At 30.0% G+C, this 22083-nt stretch overlaps 2 protein-coding genes across 2 annotated transcripts in view; one reads left to right on the forward strand and one right to left on the reverse strand.

Moving 5' to 3' along the window:
• The first annotated feature begins 92 nt into the window (after window positions 1–92).
• On the forward strand, window positions 93–4303 carry LOC122519396 (alpha-N-acetylglucosaminidase). The gene is made up of 14 exons (XM_043638801.1): window positions 93–236; window positions 487–650; window positions 732–910; window positions 997–1215; window positions 1310–1537; window positions 1656–1719; window positions 1809–1954; window positions 2041–2125; window positions 2218–2367; window positions 2613–2755; window positions 2841–3000; window positions 3135–3325; window positions 3479–3870; window positions 4160–4303. Exons 1-14 carry the CDS (start codon window positions 158–160, stop codon window positions 4252–4254), a joined length of 2295 nt encoding a protein of 764 aa, XP_043494736.1. The 5' UTR covers window positions 93–157; the 3' UTR covers window positions 4255–4303.
• Window positions 4304–7082: 2779 nt separating this feature from the next.
• Window positions 7083–22083, reverse strand: part of LOC122520104 (serine/threonine-protein kinase STE20) — a 73696-nt gene continuing 58695 nt past the window's right edge. The window contains exons 7-11 of the mRNA XM_043640061.1: window positions 17473–17836; window positions 16936–17132; window positions 13035–13424; window positions 9779–9981; window positions 7083–9517 (exon numbers count right to left, since the gene is read on the reverse strand). Coding sequence (XP_043495996.1) covers window positions 9442–9517; window positions 9779–9981; window positions 13035–13424; window positions 16936–17132; window positions 17473–17836 — 1230 coding nt within the window. The 3' untranslated portion in view covers window positions 7083–9441. The remainder of the gene's footprint in view (window positions 9518–9778; window positions 9982–13034; window positions 13425–16935; window positions 17133–17472; window positions 17837–22083) is intronic.

A 22083-nucleotide genomic window follows, 5' to 3' on the forward strand; every position in this document is an offset into this window, starting at 1 on the left:
TTCGTCAGATAAGAATTGTATGATATATATGTTCCTATCTCTCTTTCTCTCTCTCTCTCCCTCTAATTTCTTTCTTTTATTTCCCGTCTCTGTTCCACTTCATTTTCTTTCATCATAAGTCCAGTCTACAGTCGAGAGTCGTCGGTTATCGTTCAAGATGACCGCAATAATTTTATGGATCTGTCTTTGCGCGTTGCTTTCAGGAATTCGTGCTAGTCAACATTTAAAAAAAGACGGTTAGTACAAATATATATACATATGTGTGTGTGTGTATGTGTGCATTGTGTATACAATTAATTTGTTTCGATGATAATAGCAATTTAAAAATATTAAAATTGAAACATTAATTTGTTTTCTTATTTTCCATGATTAAAATTAATTGAAATGATTGAAAATTCATTTGTATTAATAATTAATAATTTTAATATTTCATAGTTCGTATTATTGTACATTTGTTTTGTCGATTTTATCAGACGAAGTGAATAGGATTTCAGAATACGTTGGGACACTTGATACCAAGAACATCGTCAGAGGTTCAAGAAAAAACAGTGAAAGATTTGATTGAAAGATTATTGGGAAAGGATTTAGTTCATTTGTTCGATGTTCACGTTGATCCTGATCTCGGTCCATCGGAAAAAGACACTTTTCAGGTATCGATTATTAATTTGAAAAACGATTCAAATAATTAATGAATTATGATAAATATTTTAAATAAATATTTGAATTATTAGATAAAGAAAAATGATGTTGGTGTAATAGAAATTCGTGGTACTTCTGGAGTGACCGTAGCATGGGGTTTGCATTATTATTTAAAAAATTATTGCAACGTTCATATTTCCTGGGATGGAAATCAAATTGAGTTACCTCGTACTTTGCCGGATGTTCGGGTCACAATTACGTCGAACGATAGGTTAAATATTCGAAATATTTGCATAGTTGTGTTAGAGAAGAAAATCTAGGACAATTGTTAATTTATGTTATTTTACAAATTTTCAGATTTAGGTATTATCAGAACGTATGTACGTTGGGTTATAGTTCAGTTTGGTGGCAATGGGATCAATGGGAAGAAAATCTCGATTGGATGGCCCTTAATGGGATTAATTTAGCTTTAGCATTTATCGGGCAAGAAGTAATCTGGGAAAGAGTTTATCTCGAGTTGAATTTAACCAAAGATGAGATAGACGAGCATTTTGGTGGTCCTGCTTTTTTACCTTGGTGAGAAAATCATTTTTTTTTTTTTTTATTAGAAGACATTTCTTCTGTAAAAAAGAAAAAAGAAATCATTGGAATGATTTTATTTGAACGAAAGGTCTAGGATGGGTAACATTCGTGGATTTGGTGGACCATTGACTGCTCATTGGCATTACAAAAGTTTACGTTTGCAACATCGTATCCTTCAAAGGATGAGAGGATTCGGAATAATCCCTGTATTACCTGCTTTCGCTGGCCACGTGCCAAGAGCCTTTGCCAGATTATTTCCAAACGCCAAAATGACCAAGATAGATAGCTGGAATAAATTCGAGGACAGATTTTGTTGGTAAAATTGAATAATTTATATTATTACACACGCAAATATTATTTTTATAAAAAAACAAAAAGAAAAGTTAATTCGATTAATCATTTCGTTAAAATAATGTTCACGATTATATTTTCAGTCCTTATTTATTGGATCCCACGGATGAACTGTTTCAAACTGTCGGTGAAATGTTTTTACGTGCGGTACGTTAATATAAATAAATACATATAAACAGTACGTTAATATAAATAAATACAAAAATAATCAATAATATAAATATAACATTTTATAGTACATCGAAGAATTTGGAACGGATCATATATACAATTGCGATACTTTTAACGAAAACGAACCTGGTAGCAGTGAATTAACTTATTTGGGAAATATTTCGAGATCGATATTTTCCGTCATGAGTAACGTAGATCCACAAGCTATATGGTAACACAAAATATATTCAATTAAATATTAAAGAAAATAAAATGAAAAATAAGTATATAAAATTTTGGAACAAAATTTTGGTCAAGGTTGATGCAAGGATGGTTGTTCGTTCATGAATTCACTTTCTGGACCGAGCCCAGGGTTAAAACATTTTTAACTTCGGTTCCAATAGTAAGTAAAAACAAAACAAAAAACAATTAATAAATAATGACAAAATTCAAGAATATCTTGTCAAGTTTTCTCTAATATTTTCTAATTGTCAGGGAAAAATGATAGTATTGGATCTACAGTCGGAACAATTTCCGCAATACGGAAGATTAAAATCGTATTATGGTCAACCATTTATTTGGTGTATGTTGCATAACTTTGGTGGTACTTTGGGAATGTTTGGTTCGGCAGAGATTGTTAATAAAGTAAGTACGAATTAATTGTAATAATATTTAACAATAAACGAGCCAAAAAAGAAAAATATGATGTAGATGTGTTACACGGAATCCTAAAGTTTCACGTAAACTTTTTAAGGATTCCATAAATTTGTTTTCAAACATATTAATATTATTATCATTTGTTTTTGTTTAAAATATTCCATCAAATATTTCTACAATCATATGAATTCTGTGAACCGAAAAAGTATTTATATTTAAATTTATGTTCATAGCAAGTATTCGAAGGAAGAAATATGGCGGGTAGTACAATGATAGGAACAGGTTTAACACCAGAAGGCATTAATCAAAATTACGTCATTTACGAATTAATGAATGAAATGGCTTATCGTCGTGATCCCGTTGATCTCGATTTATGGTGAATAAATGACTCTTTATACCTTAAATATTTCTATTAGATTCGTTTTCGAGATCGTTCAATTTGGAAATGAAACAATTTTTAGGTTTGGAAATTACGCTATTCGTAGATACGGTGCATGGAACGAGTATGCCATAACAGCTTGGAAAAATCTCGGTAAAAGTATTTATAATTATGTCGGATTACAAAGGATTAGAGGAAAATACGTTGTTACCAGACGGCCGAGTTTAAAACTTTCCCTTTGGGTAATAAAAAAAAAAAATCCTCCTTTCATCCTACTAATGAGAACAAAGTTCAACTGATTTTAATTCAATCCTTCGAATGTATTTATTTATTTTCTTGTTAAATCAACGAAATTATTTTGTTTTCTTTTTTTAAGACTTGGTACGATCGTGAGAAATTTTTTAATACTTGGAATACCTTCATGATGGCACGATTTGGAAGATGTAACAGTACATTGTACAAACACGACGTGGTAGATTTGACGAGACAAGCGTTGCAATTGATAGCCGATCAAATTTACATCGACGTGATTGATTCGTTCAATCAAAAAAATCTCATAGCACTTAGGTGATAATATAAAACATTTGTTTGTTTATTGTTTTTCAATCGTATCGTTTCGAACTTTAACGCGAATCACGGGTTGAAATATTTTCATCATATAAATCAAAAACCATATGTGCCAAATTATTTTCATTATTTATTTTTATCGTTTAACAATAGATCGCATTCAACGTTGATGCTCGAATTATTTGACGATCTCGAAACGATTCTAGCATCGAGTAAAGATTTTTTATTAGGCAATTGGTTGGAAGCAGCAAAAGCAATGGCGGAAATTGGTAATTTCAAGGAAATCAAATCTTTCGAATACAATGCTAGAAATCAGATCACTTTGTGGGGACCAAACGGTGAAATAAGAGATTACGCTAACAAACAATGGTCCGGGGTAATCGTCGATTACTTCAAACCACGATGGAAAATTTTTCTCGAAGCTCTCGACGATACTTTGTCGAGAAAAATCAAATTCAACGTTACCGAAATCAATGAGAAGATTTTTCGCGAGGTCGAGGAACCTTTTACTAAATCAAACAAAATTTATTCGAACCAACCGAAAGGTTAGTATGTCTTCTGTGTTTTTTATTTTTATTTTTTTTTTTACTTCACGAGTGCATACAAAAATTCTGATACGCGACGAAGATTGTAAACAAAATATTATTTTTTTTTTTAATAATTATCCTTACTATATCTTCTCTTTTTTTTTAGAATATTAAATTATATATGAACGTTTAAAAATAATATAAAAATTGATTGTAAATTTGTTGTAAAATATTGGTTCGAACGTCGAGTATCAGAATTTTATTCGAATTCTTTTATTTCTAATTTTCTTTTGTCTTTTTAATTTAGGTGATTCTATCGAGATTGCAATGGAAATGATATCCAAATGGTATAAACCGAATCAAATGAAAATTCGAGGATTGAGAATATCATCAGGAGTTTGATACGAATTGAATTTATAATTAAAATTGAATATCGTTGATTATTTAATATCAGTCAATAATTATTTTAATTTCTGAATCATTTAAACGCGATATTTTTTTCATGAAGAATTCCGTGCTGTAAATGTTATAAAAATGATTAATTTCTAATCAACAATATGCACGTACCTTTTCTATTGTAAAGATAAATCAATTTCGGCAGCAGCTTCCTTCCTTGCAATCAAATTTGTATCTAAACAAACTGGATTGAAAAAGAAAAAAAAAGAAAAAACTAATTAAACTCACACCTGACTCTCGTAATTCTTTCGTTTCTTCATATATTAAGAGATAACAATACAATACAACGAACGGTCTAATTAAAATTACAAATTTCGATGTAGACAAACGTTGAAATGATAATTCGAGCAAATAGAAGAATAGAAAATCACTTTCATTTCATTGTTACACCTAAATATTTTCGAAACAAAAAAACATAATAAATATTCATTTATATATTTTTTTAAACCAAGTATAGATTATTAGAAACAAACGAGACAGATATAATAAAAAAAGAAGAGACAAAGAAAGTAGAATAAAAAAAAAATAATTCACCGTTAAACGTATCGTTCCAACACGATCGATTAAAAACAAATAACGTTAGAATAATATATGGCAAGTAAAAAAGAAAAAAAAAATTCTCCCGTGGAAAGAAGAACTAATTAAAATGTATAGTTAAATAAATATAAAAAGAAGTAATAAAAAAAAAAGAAAAATAATAAAATAATAATAATAACAATAGACCGTTTTAACACACACTTGTCGTCGCATTCGTCTAATCGCTCGATGATATAACATGGAAATATAATTTTCATTTCATATTTCACACGTACATGCGCGCAAATCATGTTTATATATATCTTGCATAATATAATATCTTTCTTCTTCTTCTTCTTCTTGGTTTCATTTTTTTTTTGTTTAACGCGTGTATGTGTGTATATATATATATAATAAGATTTTTGTTTAGAAAGATAGTGCTCATCTAAGTAGAACGTACAAAATATGTTGTGCATTTTATAAGAATAAGACTTCGGAGAACGTTTTCGAAAGAGACATCTACGAATTTGAAATGTACATGCGTGGTTAGAGTTAATCGTTTGTATAGAATTTTTTTTTTTTCTTTTTTTTCAAACGCGTAATTCTTTTTGTCCTTTTTTTTTGGGTTATTTTTTTCCTTATTTTATTTGTTAATACGCAGACGTAATAACTAATATGTATAGATTGAAATATCATTTTTTTAATGTACTTTTTTTTTCTTTTTCTTCGTTCTGATTTTTTTTGTGTTTCTGTTCGTCATTAACTCTTAAATATCATCGATTGAATAATACCCGTAAGAACGTTTCCACGGGACTAAATATTCGCGAACGATCGCTCAAATTTTCATTTTCTCGTGTCACTCGAGATTACATTTTTTTGTTTCTGGACAAAAGAAAAATCGCTTTGATTGATAGGCGTTCAACAAAAACAAAATAAAAAAAAATTACTTTCATTCTATTACATTTACTTTTTAATTTGCTTTCGTTGATTGATTTAAGCGAGCGTTCGCGAATCGATCCCGTTCGGTGTGCGACCTGTGCAAGTATCAATGCATTCGTGTGTCATGGATTCGAACGCAAACAAAACAACAAAAAATACAAAATAAAATTTCTTCAAAATAGAGAATTCTAATTCCAATAATTTTAACAATTGACGAATGATCGATTCATTTCTACAAATTGTGTTCGACAAATTATTTTAAACCTAATATATTCTATTATTATAAACTACATCAATATATTTAATAAATATATATAAATATATATATATTAACGAATGTGATAATTTAAACAACGTTATAAATAATTTTATTTTTATTTTTTTTTTGTTCTATAACGATATTTAATAGAAATATCTTCTCTCTATTTTTATCACGCGTATACACATTTTCAAGAATTTTACACAGGTCGCATTCGTGTGTAAATATATTCTTATTATTATTATTATTATATAATAAGTGAGATTATTAAAAATGCATTTTAATCGTAAATATCGATTATTAAATAGGATATGACTCGAGATCGCTGTCCGCGAGCTTTCGTAAGCTATTCGCTAAGATTCACACATTTTTGTATTATGGTCCCCCGTGGTCTTAATAAGGTCCGACTAAATCACGAGTCTTTATTTTTTTTTTTTTTTTTTTACATTTTCTTATACCACCACCCCCCTCCCCTATCATCATTTTTTCTCTTTCCCATTTATCCATGTTTTGTTTTTATTTTGTTATCTCACTAATCCTTTTCTTTTTTATGTACAACGTTTCTATTATGGTCACCATTCTCTCTTGGTCGTGTGCTAAGCACCATTGGTTGTTGTACGGCGTGTGAAAGCTTGGCTTTTTTTTTTTTCTTTAATTTTACTTTCCCTTTTTTATTGATCCTCCCCAGCTATCGGTGCTTTATTTTTTTTTTGTTTTTGTTTTATATATATAATTTTTTTTTTTTTTTTATTTCTCTTCAAACGTACGTCATCGATCGATGCTTCCGTTCTAAATATAAGATTAGCAATATTTTTTATTTCTCAGATAAGAAAGAGAGAAGTTATTTGTGACGAAGAAAAGTGCGAGAGAGAGAGAGAGAGAGAGTGATAGAAGAAGAAATAGATTTTCATACAATCGTATAAAAGAGAAAAAAAATAATAAAAAAAGTAAAATAAAAGACAACGATATAATCTACTTTTTGAAGAAAGTTTGTAAAATTATTTCTTTCGTATTTTTTTTTTCTTCTCTTTTTCTACGGCATTTTTGTAAATTTTTTTTCTTTGTTTTTTTTTTTCGTTAACCCTTCAACGAAGAAGTTTTGTTCATCTCATGCAAATTTGTTATATTAACACTATAATTATTATTATTATTAAATATTAATATTATTATTAGTTTTATTTTTACTTTTTTTTTGTTTCCATTCTCTACTTCGTTGAATAATCGATCAATAATTTGAAGAAGAAAAGTTTTGTTTTTAAACGTTAAGGATTAAATCTAATTAACGAGGAGAGTTACTTTTTCTTTTTTTTTTTCTTCTTTTTTGGTTCTTATAATTAAACAGTAATTCATCGATGCGATTTTGTTTAAAGCTATGGATTCATTATAAACGTTATTAAACGAATTCGGAATGTTCAAACACACTTATGTTAGATCGTTTGTTTTTTAAATTTAATTTTTTAATTACACGCCAACGTGATTCAATTAATCGTCCTAATCGTTCGAATCAAAAAATTGCGACACGAAGAACATTAGCTTCTTCGTTTTTTTCGTTTCTCTTCTACGAAATATAATGGATCGTTGTATATTTTTCTTCGTGAATAATTTTTGTCGGAGTCCAATGTTTCTATTTTTTTTTTCCTTTTGTAAAATACGAACACAGTGCGTAGAAAAAAAGATTCAATTGATTTCACGATAGATACCCAGAACTATTCTATAAAATAATAATAATAATAATAATAATAATAATAATAATAATAATAATAATACCAACAAATAATTCTAATCGAGACTCTTGAAAATGATTTTAACAACAACAACAAAAAAATAACCAAGAAAAAATAAATGTAACTTCGTTAGACTAATGTAAAACATACCGAAGTAATTTGTATTCTAATCCCGAGGGCTTCTAAAACTTTGTTTTCCACTTGCCAACCCCTTTCTATTTAACATATTATCTTTTCCGTGAGCGTAATAATTGCCCAATGGGAATTTTCAATTTGCGCGCATTCGAGAATTTTGTTGGCTCGAATTTTAACGATATTCTTGTACAGGGTCAGCACACAACACACACAGCTACACTTTGAGAAACCCTATATTAATTGAAATCGAATGCAAACTATATGCAATATTTACATATAATATTATATACATGGTTCCTACGATCCTCATTTGAATATTCCGCATCGTCTTAATCTCTAATAACAAAGTACTATTTCGTATCGTGCAAATTCTAAATCCGGCCAATCGAGTGCTTTTTCCTTTTTTTTTATTCTTTTTTTTTAAATTGTTTTTTAAATTTTTTTAATCAAAGAGAATCTCAATACCTTTCGTTAGATTTAACCACACAACGATGATTCTTATTAATCCCATCTTTTTTTTTTTTGGCACGGTTAGTCATACCCAACCGATAACGTTCGAAGCTCATTTTGTTTTTTTTTTTTTTTCTTTTCTATCGAAAACGAAAATAGAGAAAGGTTTCAATCAATTTCGAATTTATACAAACCGATAAAGATTTAATATTCGATAACAAATTGTCATGTTCGTTGCTTCTTCTTCTTCTTTTTTTTTTTACGACATCATTTAAAACATCGTCATTTTAACCGGCACCGTGCGCGGATTTGTGAATAAAATATTTTAATCAAGTGTTTATTATTATTCAAGAATATCTTCTACTTTCTAAAGATTGCATAGCAATAACGCGCGTCTTCCTAGATCTCGACGAAATTTATTTAATTATTCAATCAATTCATTTCATTTTTAATGAACTCGCATTGATCGTCAATTTTTTTTTCTTTTCTTTTGTTTTTTTTTCTTTTTTTATATACGTCAAAACTATAACTCGCGGAAGAAACTTTTCGATCATTCGATATATCACTATCTGAGTTTGTGTTTCTTTTTTCTTTTATTAATTAATTACTTTAATCATTTCTCGTTTAACGACTCATATATATATCGGTTGTTCAATGCAATGGTTTTCCGTGAAACGGAAATTTTGACGGAACGATGCAACAACCCGCAACGAAAGAATTAAAACTAACAACAATTACGAACTAATTCGTTACAAACGGATAGTTTGTTTGTTTGTTTCTGTTTTTATTTTTCCCTAACCTGCCATAAACGAAGAACGTTCATCTCACGTGCACCGAATTCCAGTTTAACATTTTTTACTTTTTTCTTATTATTATCGAAATTAGAGAAAGAAAAAAAAAAGAAAGAAAGAAAAAGACACAACGCGAGATAGAGATCGACGATAATAATTAATAACGTGGAAGAATGATTGGTTTTCGTTGGTTCGTATCGTATCGACATTCGTTTTCGTCGACCTCTTGTCACACAGCTGCCGTTTTTAATTAATTATTTAATTAATTAATTAATTAATTAATTAATTAATACGAACGACGGATTTACTGACGAACGTATCACCGCTTCTCGATTTCTGCTTCTTGATTCGACGCTTCCGTCACTGGCGGCAGAGGACTCTCCATTGATATTTGCCTGAAGGATAATTATCACTATGATTGATAACGCTGAATAACATCGATGAAATCTCCACCTCCACACATTCTACAAATTTCAAACCTGAATGCGATCGAGCTTTGTCTTATCCTTTCTTTTTTTAACTTTTTTTTCCTTCGAATGTCATATTTTCAGTCATTCATTTTTTTTCAGACTAAAAAGCTCGTTTACTCACAATTTACATTTTGTTTCATTCAACGAACAAAACAAAAAAATAAGATATATTTCGATATATTTCACCTGTTGTTCGCCTGCCAATCGTACGAATCCGGTGCCGAGTTACTTCTACCCGATCTCTGAAATCTCTCGGATTTAATATTCCTCGAAGTAGTGGCACGTTGGACCAAAGATTCCGCAGTTCCTTCCAAAGGTAAAGATGACTCCTCCGTAGCATGATCGTTGCCAGAAATTCTGCCGGAAGTTCTTTTCGGTAGAAATGGATTCTGCAACGAAAATTAAAACAAATAAATTAGTTCACCAACATATTGTTCTCTTTATTTTATTCCGACACATTTTTTCCCTTCCTCCTACGTCTTTTTCCCCATTCTTCATTCTTTACTTCTTTTTTTTTCTTTTTCTTTTTTTTTTGTCCCAGAACTTAGGTGAAACGAGAACGCATTTGTTCGACTACATATATCAACCCTTCTGTCTCTTTTCCTCTCACGTTTAGCTCTACGAACGAATCCGACCCCTTTAAATCCTTCTTCACGTGTACGTTTTCTCTTTCTCTCTCTCTTTCTCTTCATTTCTTTTTATCCACCTCTATTTATCTCTCTCTCTCTCTCTCTTTTTTTTCTCTCTCGGCAACCGTACTTACGGCAAATGCTTTATACGAGGATTTTGCATAGTCTTGACATCTATGCCAAGTCGGATATGTCAGCACTCGCATTTTATATAACCAAAAATATCGTACAGGACTAAGAATTAATAAATTCAAGTTTCCTATATTTAACTCTCGCATTATGAAATCTTTAATAAAACGAATTATCTATAAAATTCATTTACTTTTACCCCTATACAAATTTTTTAATTTAATTCTATATATTGAAATATATTGTAATTTATTAATAAATTGCGCCTGAAATCAGGCAACCCACTGTACTAGGTCGATAATGTAGAAAATGTTTTTCATAAATGCAATATTGCTTCTTGCAGGAGCACTCGCAAAATTTTTTCCCGATAGATGGCGTTCGCTAACAACATTATCGATGATGTCTGGAGTGTTGCCTATCTCCAGGCAAGACAATTACAAAACAACAATTCTCATTCTAATATAACGATAATGAGGATCATATTAACATTAATGACTATAAAAATCAACGTAATCGCTAAGGATCGTTTTAACTTGACTTCAACCGTATTCTAACTAGAAAGAAAAAATTTATAAGCTTTGTTATTTTCTAAAAGAAAAAAAAAGAAAAAAGAAAAAGAAAAAGAGAAAGAAAATAACAAAATGAAAGAAAATGAGTGAAAGATAAAAAGAGAGAGAGAGAGAAAGAGAAAAAAAGGGGGAAAGGGAGAGAGAGGAAGGAAATGTCTTTAAGCGAAGACGAGAAGATCAAGGTAGTTTACGTAATTGAAATTCAATGCAATTCTTAGATATCCGAGGAAACATCGAGAGAGAGAGAAAGAAAAAGGTCAAGACGAAATGACTTTTTACATTAACCCAGGAGTTGACAAGTTTCCGCTCGGAGGCAGAAAAGATAAGAAAACACGTGTACACACGCACATACATACACACATACACACATAGAGAAAGTTAATTCTTTGAGAGATCGCTAACGAATGCAAGGAAAACTTCAACTACGTGTTCTTATTTTGTCGTTCATTTTATGAAAACGGATTTCAAATTGCCCTCGTCGTTTTATCCATTACAATTTTTTTTCTTTTCTTTTTTTTATTTTTATTTTTGAAGTTATACTTCTTTTGGCGCGTTGGGGAAAATGTAATGGGGAGTAATTTTGTTCGGAGCGTCTGGAAAAACGACACCATGAAGTTTGTCGGTATTTACGACGCGCGGCAAAGCGATTTCAAGTATACGGCATGAAGTTGTCTTCTTTTCTTCTTCCCCTTTTTTCTCAAGCGGGTCACCCATCCAAATACTAATCGTACTCAGCGCTGCTTTACTTAAATAATCGAGCGAGAACTAATGCTGTAATCGCGCCATGACTGTTGACACGTGAAATAATTCGATATATCTTTCTTATATTTAGTGTGGACTGATATCTATATTTTGATATTTTCTTTTTCTTTTTTTTATTCTTTCTTATATATATATAATAATAATTATTCTTTTTTTAAGTTATTTTTTTTCTTTGAAGTTATTTTTGAGGTTATTGAGGTTATGTTCGTTTTGGTACGGCAAAGAAGTATAACTTCTTACGTGCGTACATAAGTACACACACCAGATTTTTTTTTAAGTTATTTTTTTTCTTTGAAGTTTTTTTTGAAGTTATTTTTGAGGTTATTGAGGTTATGTTCGTTTTGGTAGGGCAAAGAAGTATAACTTCTTACGTGCGTACATAAGTACACACACCAGTTTTTTTATTTTTCCTTCTAATTATAAGCGTTTAAATAATTATAAAAAAAATTGTATAGAAACATATGTGTAAAATATGAAAGGAACGATATATATACTCGGGATATTCCGTTTAGCTGAGTTAGATGATCTATCAAAATGGCCATAGCATGTCTTATATTGTTTCACTTTATCCATTCTAATAAACGTATAGAAGCACGATGGCCGATATCGTATGTACAATAGAGCTGGATTACGTATCCGCACATATTGCGGTTACGATATACCGCATCCCTAAACGTGCAATCGAATTTCAAAGCGAGTTACGAGCGAGTTACGGGGGATATGCGAGAGGAAGTATGAGACTCGACGAACGGAGAATGAGAATATACGAAATGCTATATCAACCGAATATTAGGATAAAGCACTGAAAAAGAGACAACGTGTTTGTGTGTATGTATGAGAGAGAGAGAGAGAGAGAGAGAAAAGTTTCTTTGAAATAAGATAGGTAAGAGAGAACGTTTCCGAAACGGTGCTTTCGCGTATTCGTATATTCATATGCGTATAGAATAAACAACAATGCAACTGAGTGTTGTGTTGTACTTTAACTCGAGCTCGTAACGATCCTTCGAATGATAAGTACCACCATATATATGTATATATTATATATATAAATACAGATGAGCTTTATATTGTTTAGAAATGACAACACGTTGAACAAGCTTTCCTTTCTACGAAATGAAATACGACCAACATGAATCAGAATTAATTACATAATTTTAACTTACGACTACATTTATTAGATGGGTTGGATCAAATTTTGCGTAATTTAACGTAGAAATTATTTTGTTTGTAACTTTTTTTTTGTTATGTGTCAAAAATTCACTTTTATTCGTCAATTCAATCGAGAGATTATATTTTTTATAAGCGTTTAAAAATTTGTAACGCGTTCGATTTTTCAATTGATTTCATACTTACTTGAAAACTGTGCTGTTTGAGCATTTTCTTAACGAGAATCAAAGTATCCAGCTTGGGTATTTTGGTGACGACCCTTTCTACTTCCTCGTCCGTAACCGTAACTTGTAATCTACAATTGTCCGCTTCGCTAGGTAATGGATCTTTCCCAGTATTAGTCAGCCAAACGTGTTCCTTCAAACATTGCAGAGATATTCTATCGTTTGGTCGTTTGGCCAACATCCTTTCTATGAGATCGCGTAAATCCTGTGAGAGTTTTGGTTTCTCTGGAAATTTTAATGGCTCCGTACGAATAGCATCTTGTACGCCAATTATACTTCCCGCACCGTCCCATGGTACTCTTCCGGTCACCAATGAATAAAGCGTCACTCCCATAGACCAAACGTCGCACGGCTAAAAACATATCAAATATATTCGTTAATTATTAATAATAATAATAAACGTAAGAACAAAATCTAAACGACAACCTTTAAGATATCGAACGATACGAAATTTGACGAAATTTGACGAATTTTACACATCAAATATATTCATCAAATTTAACATATCAAATATATTCGTTAATTATTAATAATAATAAACGTAAGAACAAAATCTAAACGACAACCTTTAAGATATCGAACGATACGAAATTTGACGAAATTTGACGAAATTTGACGAATTTTCATAACGGTACAGTAATTTCAATTTATTGCAACTGGTAACCATGTACGGGGTAGCATAAATATTAGCAACATTTACAAATTCCTAAACTAACCGAAAATTCATCATGGTACAAGCATGACCGCGAGTTTATAATAGTGAATAGCTTATAATACTACCCAGCACGGTTTAAAAGGGTGATCGATATAAGTGGACAAATTTGAGAAGCCCTGATACAGCGTAACACGTGCAAGAATGACAAAATAATAATAAAAATAGAACATATAGTTCTCGTTAATAAACCGTGAAATGTAAATTCAGTCAAGTGGATCCGAACTTTTGATCGGTAGGATAATTTATGTTAAATCTAAACCACATATCACGATTTCTAACGTAATACAGAGGTATGTATAATTATAGAATAGGATTAAGTGTATAAAAAATGTTCTTACAATCATTTCAATATTATTACTACTAGCATCGTTAATCTTTGACAGTGCTGTTAATGTTTTGATTGATCGTTATCCTGTAGAAACAAATTATACAGTGCCGTACAGTTGTTCCTCGGGGGCAAATATTTCAAAAGAATGCGAAGAGAAACTTTTTCTCACGAGCCTCGAGCGATTTCGTTCCTCTCGTCGCGATCGCATAGAGATTAAGAATTTAACGAACTAGAATTATTTCTCCATTAAAAGACAAAATAAAATAAAATCAAATCAAATCAAGAGAAAAAAATACTACGATATTATTATACGTATTTAAAAATAATACACGAATGAAGGAGGGTTTTCAAAGTTTTCGTGTCTAACGTAAAAACAATTTATTCGAGCTTACTTTCATTAAAAATAATAATAATTAGAAACTTTTGTTTTATCGATATGAGATGCAAAACCTTTCAATCAACTCTCGAACATATTCGAATTTAATTTACAACTAAAATATTTCGTAAAACGGATCGGAAGTAAAAGAAGAAGAAATGTTTGTGACTCAATTCTCTGTATTATTTTGTATTAACACCAAATAGACGATAATATATAATACTACGAGTATTATGTTTACGCAATTAGTCAATGTTCCGTCCGTTCCTTTCATTAAAATCTAGCACGGTAGAACATACCAACCGTTACGGCATTTCGAGTTGGCATCTCGTAAACCACCGCCATAATTTCGTGAGTTGGAATTCGTCGTAGTGTAGAAAGGTAAAGAGAATGAGAGATTTTCGTGGAAATTGTTGAAACGATTCGCACTCAACACTAAGAAATCTTTTCTTTAGATGGATATCTTCTTACACACTACCAAGGACTATTCTTATTTTGTCTCGACGTAATTAAGCCTCTCTGTCTAATAGCCTAGTCTCTCTTTCTCTTGTGTTCGTGATCACGCTAATTGTCTTAATACCAATTAGCGAGAAATAAGAACGCGACTAACACAATGCGGTCAAATTCTTTTTCCTTAAAGCGAATCAAAAAATCTTCTAAAAACAAACCACACGCAATTTTTCTAATACTACTAATAATCCTTTAACGAATTATTAATTGAAACAAATTGACTCGAAGTTAATTATAAAGAAAACAAAAATAAGAAAGAAAAATACGCGTTAAAAATTAATTTAGCAATTTGATTTATATAAAATCGAATTATTATTAATGAAAATATTATTTGTTTAATAATAAATAAATATATTTTATATTTTGTATTATACTTTTTTCTTAATAAATTTCTTAAAACTTATTCGGTCACTTCTCGTACAATAATTTGGTGCATTTTCGAGTTTATTTTTGAATGAAAGGAAGGAAATCAGCAAACCGATTGAAACTACTTGGTCGATATAGTTAATACACGATGATATCTTTCCGCGGTGAGAATAATTAATCGAATTTCAATTTGGCTCTAACATAAACAACATTAAACGCACCTAGCTTCGAAAATGACCGTACACCGAGACATGGCTTGATAGAAATTCGAGTAATCTCGATTAAGCAAACTTCGTTAAATTCGTACGCTCGAGAATACGATTACGAAGGATAGGGGCCAAGGGTTGTTTACATTTGGTAATTACGCTTGGTATCCACGATCTTAATACATCGGCCCTTTGGAAATCGATAAGCCCTTTTCTCTAATTAACATCGATAATGTAATACATCAATAGGAGACTTTAGGATTAACGTCACCTTCTAATTTAGTTTTCTATCTATTTCTCGGTTATTTTTGTCTTATTTTAAGATAGTAGGTTAATTAATAAACGAAATAAATAAATAAATAAATAAATAATGTCAAATGTTTATCTCAACGAGAGTATTACTCTCGTTATTTAATATTTCTATTATAAATGTATTAATAACAATCTAAACGGGTAGGTAAAAGTGAATTTTCTTGGATAAATCTGTTCATTCTAAATTACAAACATTGAATATGTAATAGGAAAATTCTTCGAATGCTAAAAATTAAGATAGAGAGATGAGAGAAAGTATTTACGAAAATATCGGTGGTGGTTTTAATAAGAAGTATTAATAATGAAGAAGAAAAAAAAATATGTGTGTGTGTGATGAATATTTTCAAACTAAGAGAAAAAAAAATAAAACTTAAAAATTCGCAACTTACTTAAACTGTAATTTCATACGAATTAATAAATAAATTAAAAATAAGGCAAAGAAAAATACACGTAAGAGAGAAATATTTTTCTAAATAAAAATTCGTCCATTCAAAATATAAATCGTTTGGTATTTTAAAAAAAAAAAAAGAAGGAATACTTTTTCCCACGCGAATAACAAAAATTCTATTATAAAAAGCGTACAGGGTTTTTTTAATATAAACTCGTAGAAATATCACGTAAAGATAAAAAAAATAAAAAAAAAAATGATAAAGGTATTATTTAACAAAATAATAAGAATAGAAGTGATATCCTTAAACGTGAAATTTGATCGTAAGGAAGATCATTTCGTTTTACGTGCAAACAACGAAACATACGAAATAGGAAATTCCAAGAATATTGCGTTACAAAAGACGACACGTTATAAAATGAAATTGAAAATGAGACGAATTTTTTTTATTTTAGAAAATAATACTACACACCTAGGTATTAATATAGAGTATGGGAAAATCTTTGAACGTAATCTGTAAAGGTTGCATCTGTACGCTTAAAACAAATAAAAAAAAAAAGTTGATGCATTTTATCTATCATAGAATGAAACTTCTATCGATTAATATTATTATCATAAATTACAATATTTCTTAAGAGATAACTTTTGATTCGTACTCTTACCGTGCCGGAATAATGAACGTCTGGTATGGTTGTTTCCGGTGCTGCGAAAGCCGGTGTACCAGCTGGTCCCGATAACAATTCCCCGGATGCCCTTAATTCCGCACTAACACCCAAGTCCGCGATTTTTATGCGACCATCGCTGTCCACCAGAAGATTGCTCGGTTTAATGTCGCGATGTACTATTCTTTGATAATGTACTGTATTAGAAAAAAAAAAAATCCAAATTTATCTATATACATATTAATTAAAACACCAATAGAATGTTTTATTATCGAATGATTATAATCGAAATTATTTGGAAACTTTTGACTTACGTCAATCGTACCACCCCTACCCCCACCCCAAAGAAAACAAATATGAGAATAAAAAAACATATTAAAAAAAAAAAAATAATAGTAATAATAACACCAATAGAATGTTCGGTTTTATTATCGAATGATTAATCGAAATTATTTGGAAACTTTTGACTTACGTCAATCGTACCACCCCCACCCCTCCCCAAAAAACAAAACAACAACAACAACAACAAATACTTACGATATTCGATTCCCATGACAACGTCGCGAAAATTCTTCCTAGCAGTATCCTCATCGAGAGGCTTGTCAGTTGGTATTTGCAAAACTTCTCCTTTCTGTACTAACTCGAATACCAAGTAAAGATTATCCTCGTCCGGGTCGTCAAGTACTTCAACCAACTTGACGACGTTCGGATGATCCAATTTCTTCAACAGTGCGATTTCTCTATAAACCTTTGCCAAAGGATCCGCGCTACCCTTTCTACCGGGTGCCATTCTACCAAAAATACCAGCCTTCTTCATAAGTTTCCTTTTGCTTAATATCTTCATGGCATAGTGAGTCTCGTCTTCCTCGTTGTATGCTAACTTTACTATACCATACGAGCCCTATATCGTGCGAATTAATGAGAAAACTTTATTAACAGATTAATTATACATCCTCGAGAAATATCTAAGCGCGTGTGTTATGCAAACCTAATTCAAAAATACGACGAGACTGTTTTCAATGTGTATAATCATTTTCCTTTTTTTTTTCTTTCAATTTTTATACTAATCAACCAATTAAAATAGATTAACTAGAAACTTTAAATAATAACGCACTTTCTCAATATGATTTTCGAGAGTACTTTTTCTATTATGTTTTTCATGAAAATTTAAATGAAGCACATAACGATTTTACAGATAATGAATTTATACAAATTATTATACATTCTCTCTCTATTATTTATCCTATATTTTATATCAATTTCTTTAAAGATATAATATATTTAAAAAAATAAAAAATAAGATATCAAATCTTTTTTTAGAAACTAGGTCTGCATATACGTGTGTACATAAGTGTATTTAATAAAATTCAAAAGTGTCTATATTACAATTGGAACGGTTAAACGGTTAGAGATAAAAACTTATGTTCCATATATATATATATTACTCTAACTAAATTCACTTCGTAGATCGAAGAGATAAGAAACGACATTTGCGTTGCAATGAAATGAAACGAAAATAGGATTGGGGTAAACTTTTCTCTTCAACGTGACACGAATAATAGCCATAGTTAATGGGTTAGCATTTAAAAGTATCTCGTTATTCGTAATTATTGGAAAAAATATTTTTAATTGTCGTGCAGAGTGGTTGGGGGAGTGGAAGGGGGAAGGGGGGGGGTGGGGAGGGGAGGGGGTCCTCGGGTAGAGATAAGAGAGAAAAAAAAAAGTAAGAACAAATATGAATTGTGAAGATTACGAAATAGGTAAATCGATGATACATGTAAACACAACCACCCTCCCCCCCCAATTCCCCCCCTCCCCAATTAGGTTTTATTATACCGTCGTTCGATCGACGACGTTAGCGTAATTAATTTACCGTCTCGACGACGAGAACGAGGACGAAGTACGACGTGGGGCCAATTTAACTTTGACTTTAATTATACCAGTAGATTCTTCTTGTAACGCTTCGGGCTAAACGCCACTACCACAATTCGCTTCTTTCACACTTTAATTATGTAGATGGTTACACGTAAAAACCTGTTATTCGATGTAATTTACTTTAATAAATATATCGACAACCACCACCACTACCACCAAAGTTTTTTTCTTTTTCTTTTTTTTTTTTTTTCTTAAAATCGTTGGAATTAACATTTTTTTTAATTTTTTTTTTACCAAATTATGACAGCGAATAAATAAAAATAAAAATAAACATCTCGTGCAATAGCGTAGTTTTTTTTAAATATTATATATGAAATTACTTTAATAAATATATCGAACACCACCAAAGTTTTTTCTTTTTTTTTTTTTTCTTAAATCGTCGAAATTAACTTTTTTTTTTATTTTTTTATTTTTTTTTTACCAAATCATATGACAGCGAATAAACATAAAAATAAAAATCTCGTGCAATAGCGTGGTTTTTAAAAATATTATATATGAAAACTTAATAAATATATCGAACACCACCACCAAAGTTTTTTTTTTTTTTTTTTTTTCTTAAAATCGTCGAAATTAACTTTTTTTTTTTTTTATTTTTTTTTTACCAATCATATGACAGCGAATAAAAATAAAAATAAAAATAAAAATCTCGTGCAATAGCGTGGTTTTTTAGAAATATTATATATGAAATTTTTATTACCAACATTGGGAGGAACTTTTTTTTCTTTTTAGACTTTTTTTACATACGTTTATATTACAATAATTATTATGTATTTATTTTGTATTGAAAAAAGAAACGAAAGATCAAACAACAAAAAAAAAAAAAAGGAAAGAAAAAAAGATCGATATAGGAAAGTATCGAGTCATTAAATATCGATTAAATATAAATTGAGACACATGGTAGCTTATAAAAATTCTACTCAGCACTTTTCCTTCTATTCGTTATTAATCGTTTTACCAACCTATCAAACGGATTATCCTAATCGATTTCCAATGACAACAACGCAAACCATCTTCACTTAGACGTTGACATGATATATATCAAAAAGCTTTTTGTTCTTATTTCGATAATCTATATAGAAACGAAAAAAAAAACGAGACAGAGAGAGAAAAAAAGAAATAAGTACATAAAGGTTAGGTTAATATTTCTAAACGATTTGTCTACAATTGTCATGTTAAAATATAAAACAAAATTATTAAACAATTATAAAATATTACTTTAAGCAAATTATGATTCGTGGTCCTATGCCTTTTTCTCGTTTAAGTTATTATAATATTAAAATAAGGGGTTTTCTTTTTTTTTAAACATACGTTAAGATTTGTCTACAATTGTAATGTCAAATATAAATCAAAATAAAACAATTATAAAATATCACCTTAAGCAAATTATGATCGTGGTGCTATGCCTTTTTCTCGTTTAAATTATTATAAATATTAAATCAGGGGTTTTTTTTTTTTTATAACAATACGTTACGATTTGTCTACAATTGTAATGTCAAAATATAAATCAAAATTATTAAACAATTATAAAATATTACTTTAAGCAAATTATGATTGGTGGTGCTATGCCTTTTTCTCGTTTAAATTCTTATAAATTTAAAGAAGGGATTTTCTCTTTTTTATAAACAATACGTTACGATTTGTCTACAATTGTAATGTTAAATATAAATCAAAATTATTAAACAATTATATAAATATCACCTTAAGCAAATTATGATTCGTGGTGCTATGCCTTTTTCTCGTTTAAATAAATATTAAAACAAAGGGTTTCTTTTTTAAACAATACGTTAAGATTTGTCTACAATTGTAATGTTAAAATATAAATCAAAATTATTAAACAATTATAAAATATCACTTTAAGCAAATTATGATTCGTCGTGCTATGCCTTTCTCTCGTTTAAATTATTATAAATATTAAAACAAGGGGTTTTCTTTTTTTTTATAAACAATACGTTACGATTTGTCTACAATTGTAATGTTAAAATATAAATCAAAAATATTAAACAATTATAAAATATTACTTTAAGCAAATTATGATTCGTCCTGCTATGCCTTTTTCTCGTTTAAATTATTATAAATATTAAAACAAGGTATTTTTTTTTATAAACAATACGTTACTTTTATCTTTATAATTAATAATGAATTATGTTCTCAATCTTTCATTTTCTGCTATGTACTTAAATTTAAATTGACGAGCAACAATCGACGAATTTTCGTAGAGAAACTTTCATCGAAACTTTTCGTAATAGGAAATGTTTAGATAAAGCGTAGGTGGAATAAAATGAAGAAGAAGAAGAAGAAGAAGAAGATGATGATGATGATGAAGAAGAAGAAGAACAGGAAGACCCAAACGACCCTCCCACGATTATAAATACTTTGCTATAAGATGGCTGACTGGCGTCCTATCTATACGGGAAGCTTGCAGTAAGATATACGAAAAAGGTGTTCTTACGTGTTCCCTTGAGGGTAAGCCCAACAGCTTTGAAGGGAAAAAACAACAAAAAAAAAAAAAAAAATCGAAGAAGAAAAAAAAACGTGCCTTATCGACCATCTTCCTTTGACTCTCACTCTCCTTCTCTCATTTTTTTTTCTTTCTACTTTTCTAGCGCACACACACACACGCACACACCTTTCCACCATCAAAACACAAATACAACCTACACGATGGGCACGTGTAAGTATAAAAAGAAAACAGTTTCCTCCTTGAAGTTTGGGCCATTTCGATAATCAAGATCGTCGTTTATGCGATCAAGAAGGTCGAAGGTCATCGTAGATCCCCTATCGATACTACTCGAGTATAATTTCTGTTAGATCGCCTTTAAAGAAAAAGAAAGAAAAAAAAGGAGATTTATATATTTCTTTAAATTTTTCTCTACGAACACAAACGTTAAACAGACACGCGACACTGAATTTTTGTTTCTTTCTTTTTTTTTTTTATTATCTTTTAAATTAAAAAATAAATGAAATTTATTGTTCCTTTATTTATCTCGAATATTATTAATTTATCTTCGTATAAAATGTAATAATGTTTGATTATCTGTAAAAAAAAAAAATAGAAAAAAAAAGAAGTATTATATTATAAAATATAAACAAAATATTAATATAATTACAAATATTATTCTTCGATTAAAAATATCCCATCGGTTATTTATATTCACCCCTTTTCGTATGTCAACGTTTGTACTAGAAAGGGTTGGAAAAGTAGGCATCGAGGTT

The sequence above is a fragment of the Polistes fuscatus genome, unplaced genomic scaffold (genome assembly GCF_010416935.1).
Source record: "Polistes fuscatus isolate 324 unplaced genomic scaffold, CU_Pfus_HIC Scaffold3, whole genome shotgun sequence".
Taxonomy (NCBI): domain Eukaryota; kingdom Metazoa; phylum Arthropoda; class Insecta; order Hymenoptera; family Vespidae; genus Polistes; species Polistes fuscatus.